Here is a 2,377-nt window from a genome sequence, read left to right on the forward strand (position 1 = left end):
CTCAAATCAAATTTACCTAACTTTTATTAAGTTACAGATGAAAATAACAGTGGAATCGAGAACTTGTCCGCCAAGGCAGACCACTCCAGCGTGGCACTTCTCTCACGGCCAACCGGCAGAGGGCCTCCGGCCTCCGGCCACCGCTCTTTATAAAAGGAGAAGAGGCGAAGAGCACCAGACCGAGCGATCAAACGAATTCCTCTCCTTTTGCCAAAGCCTCGTCGCCCCCGTCCCGTGCAAATTTGCTCGAATTGCTCGCCCCTCCCACCCCCCAAAGCCATGGCGGAGCGCTCGCCCAACCCGAGAGCCCTGCTTGAGTATGACGTCTTCGCGACCCCAGACCTCACCGCGTCCGGCGGCTTCCGCAGCCTCTCCCCGCCCAGCGGGTTCCTCGACGCAGGTTCTGGACCGCATTTCTTCAAGGTAACACCGCGCTGTTCGTGTTCTCTCTCCCTCAGGTTTCTCGTCTCGGTCTTCTCCGTGCTGCTTATCATTGTGGTGTGCTTATTCCCTGCCGCTCCCCTTCGGTTTCAGGTGCGCTGCCTGTTCTGCGGCGACGAATCGAAGAAGGACGTCGCCCTCTACGCTCTTGCTCCCGGTGCGCAGGGTTGCTCGGAGAGATTCGGATCCCGTCTGCTAACCAGGAGGTGCCACCCGACGTGCCCCAACCCGGCTCACATGGTCAGGAAGGTGCGTGAAGAGAACCTTCTAGTTTTGTTTCGTCGGAGTGCTTAGTTCGTCGGAGTCCTCAGTTGATATCGTTTGTCTGGTTGTTGGTTCATCAGAGTTATCTCGTTTATCTGGTCGTTAGATCGTCAGATCCCTCAGTTTATCGCGTTCGTCTACTTGTCTCGCTGTTAGTTCATCAGAGACCTCAGTTTATCTAGTTTATCTGGTTGTTAGTTCATCAGTTTATCTCGTTTATCTGGTTGTTAGTTCGTCAGATTCCTCAGTTTATCCCGGTCATCTGTTTGTCTGGCTGTTAGTTCATCAGAGTCCTCAGTGAATCTCGTTTGTCTGGTTATTAGTTCATCGGAGCCCTCAGTTTATCTCGTTGTTAGTTCGTCAGATCCTCAGTTTATCCCGTTCGTCTGCTTGTATGGTTGTTAGTTCATCAGAGACTCTCAGTTGCCTGATTGTTAGTTCGTCAGATCCCTCAATTTATCCCGTTCGTCTGATTGTGTGCTTGCAGTGCGCCAGCCCGGACTGCCGTGAGCTCGGATCCATCGAGCTTCAGGAGGTGGCAGGATCTCTCAGGCAAACCGGGCGTCTCCGATTCCTCACCATCAAGTGCCAGGGCTACGAGATCCTCGTCTACACGGCTGGCCAGAAGTGGGTGGCGGTTTCAGCAACAGGCGAAGTGGTCCCTGTCTTCTACGGCACCGGCAACATGTTCAAGGGACCGGACGCCGCCAGGAACGAGGTCGCCATCCGTACAGACTTCCAAGTAGTTCAAAAGGAATGAAGACTCCCACTCGTCCTGATCTATTGGAAAGCCAAGGTAGCCGCGGACAAGATTCACGTTACAGGTGTCAGCGATTGGGTTCTTTTTGTTGGTGACGAGGATGTAGGCATGTAGCTTAAACGTCCCCTGTTTTCGCCTTTTGCTGGTTCTATTTGAGCATGTTCCGGTAGTTCTGCTCTCCTGGTGATGATAGCTTTGAGCTCTGAGCCTCAGTGGATGTAGTATGATAGCTGCTGTGTCTTGAACTATTTCTGATGAATGGGAATGGGGGCATTGTCCTCAGGTTGGCTTCATCTTATGCTATGCTTAGTTCTCTCTTTTTCTCGAGCGGACTTAAGCAGCCCGTACTTCGTTAAGCAGACAGGAATTTGTTTACACATTTGGACATTCCTAGCCAGCGAGTAGCAAACCAGGAACGGTACCTACAGCTCTTGTTTTACATGAACGTTCTAGCCGGCTCACGAATTTGGCGAGAGAACGTGCTCCATACAAGAAACGGAAATGCTAAAGGCAGGGCCGTCCCAACAATTTCTAGGGCCCTTGAGTAAACAAGACAATGAAGTCCCGGCAATCTAATATTTTAATATCACGAGATTGAACTATATAGTACTACTGGTAATAAGAGTTAACTCGCAAAATATAGTTTGTTAAAAAACGACAATACATCAAAGAAGCTTAAAGAACGGTGAAATCCATGAAATGACTTAAAATTTAAAACAAATTATGGGCAGCCTGCTGCCTATGGCATGTTCATAAGTTCCTTGATGAATTAAATAATTAAACTAATAGATCAACAATTCGCTGCACTATCGCTTGATGCCTGTATGTATTGGATTGCAAGGTAAAAAAGAAACTGAAGTTTTCAGATCGAACAAACAATAAATACTGATGAACTGAAACCATAATCACTTA

At 49.0% G+C, this 2,377-nt stretch overlaps 1 protein-coding gene across 1 annotated transcript; it reads left to right on the forward strand.

The window, feature by feature from the left end:
• The first annotated feature begins 246 nt into the window (after positions 1-246).
• LOC136534533 (uncharacterized) lies at positions 247-1,674 on the forward strand. The gene is made up of 3 exons (XM_066526957.1): positions 247-423; positions 535-690; positions 1,193-1,674. Exons 1-3 carry the CDS (start codon positions 280-282, stop codon positions 1,463-1,465), a joined length of 573 nt encoding a protein of 190 aa, XP_066383054.1. The 5' UTR covers positions 247-279; the 3' UTR covers positions 1,466-1,674.
• Positions 1,675-2,377: the final 703 nt, after the last annotated feature.

This window comes from Miscanthus floridulus, unplaced genomic scaffold (genome assembly GCF_019320115.1).
Source record: "Miscanthus floridulus cultivar M001 unplaced genomic scaffold, ASM1932011v1 os_2021_1_2, whole genome shotgun sequence".
Taxonomy (NCBI): Eukaryota; Viridiplantae; Streptophyta; class Magnoliopsida; order Poales; family Poaceae; genus Miscanthus; species Miscanthus floridulus.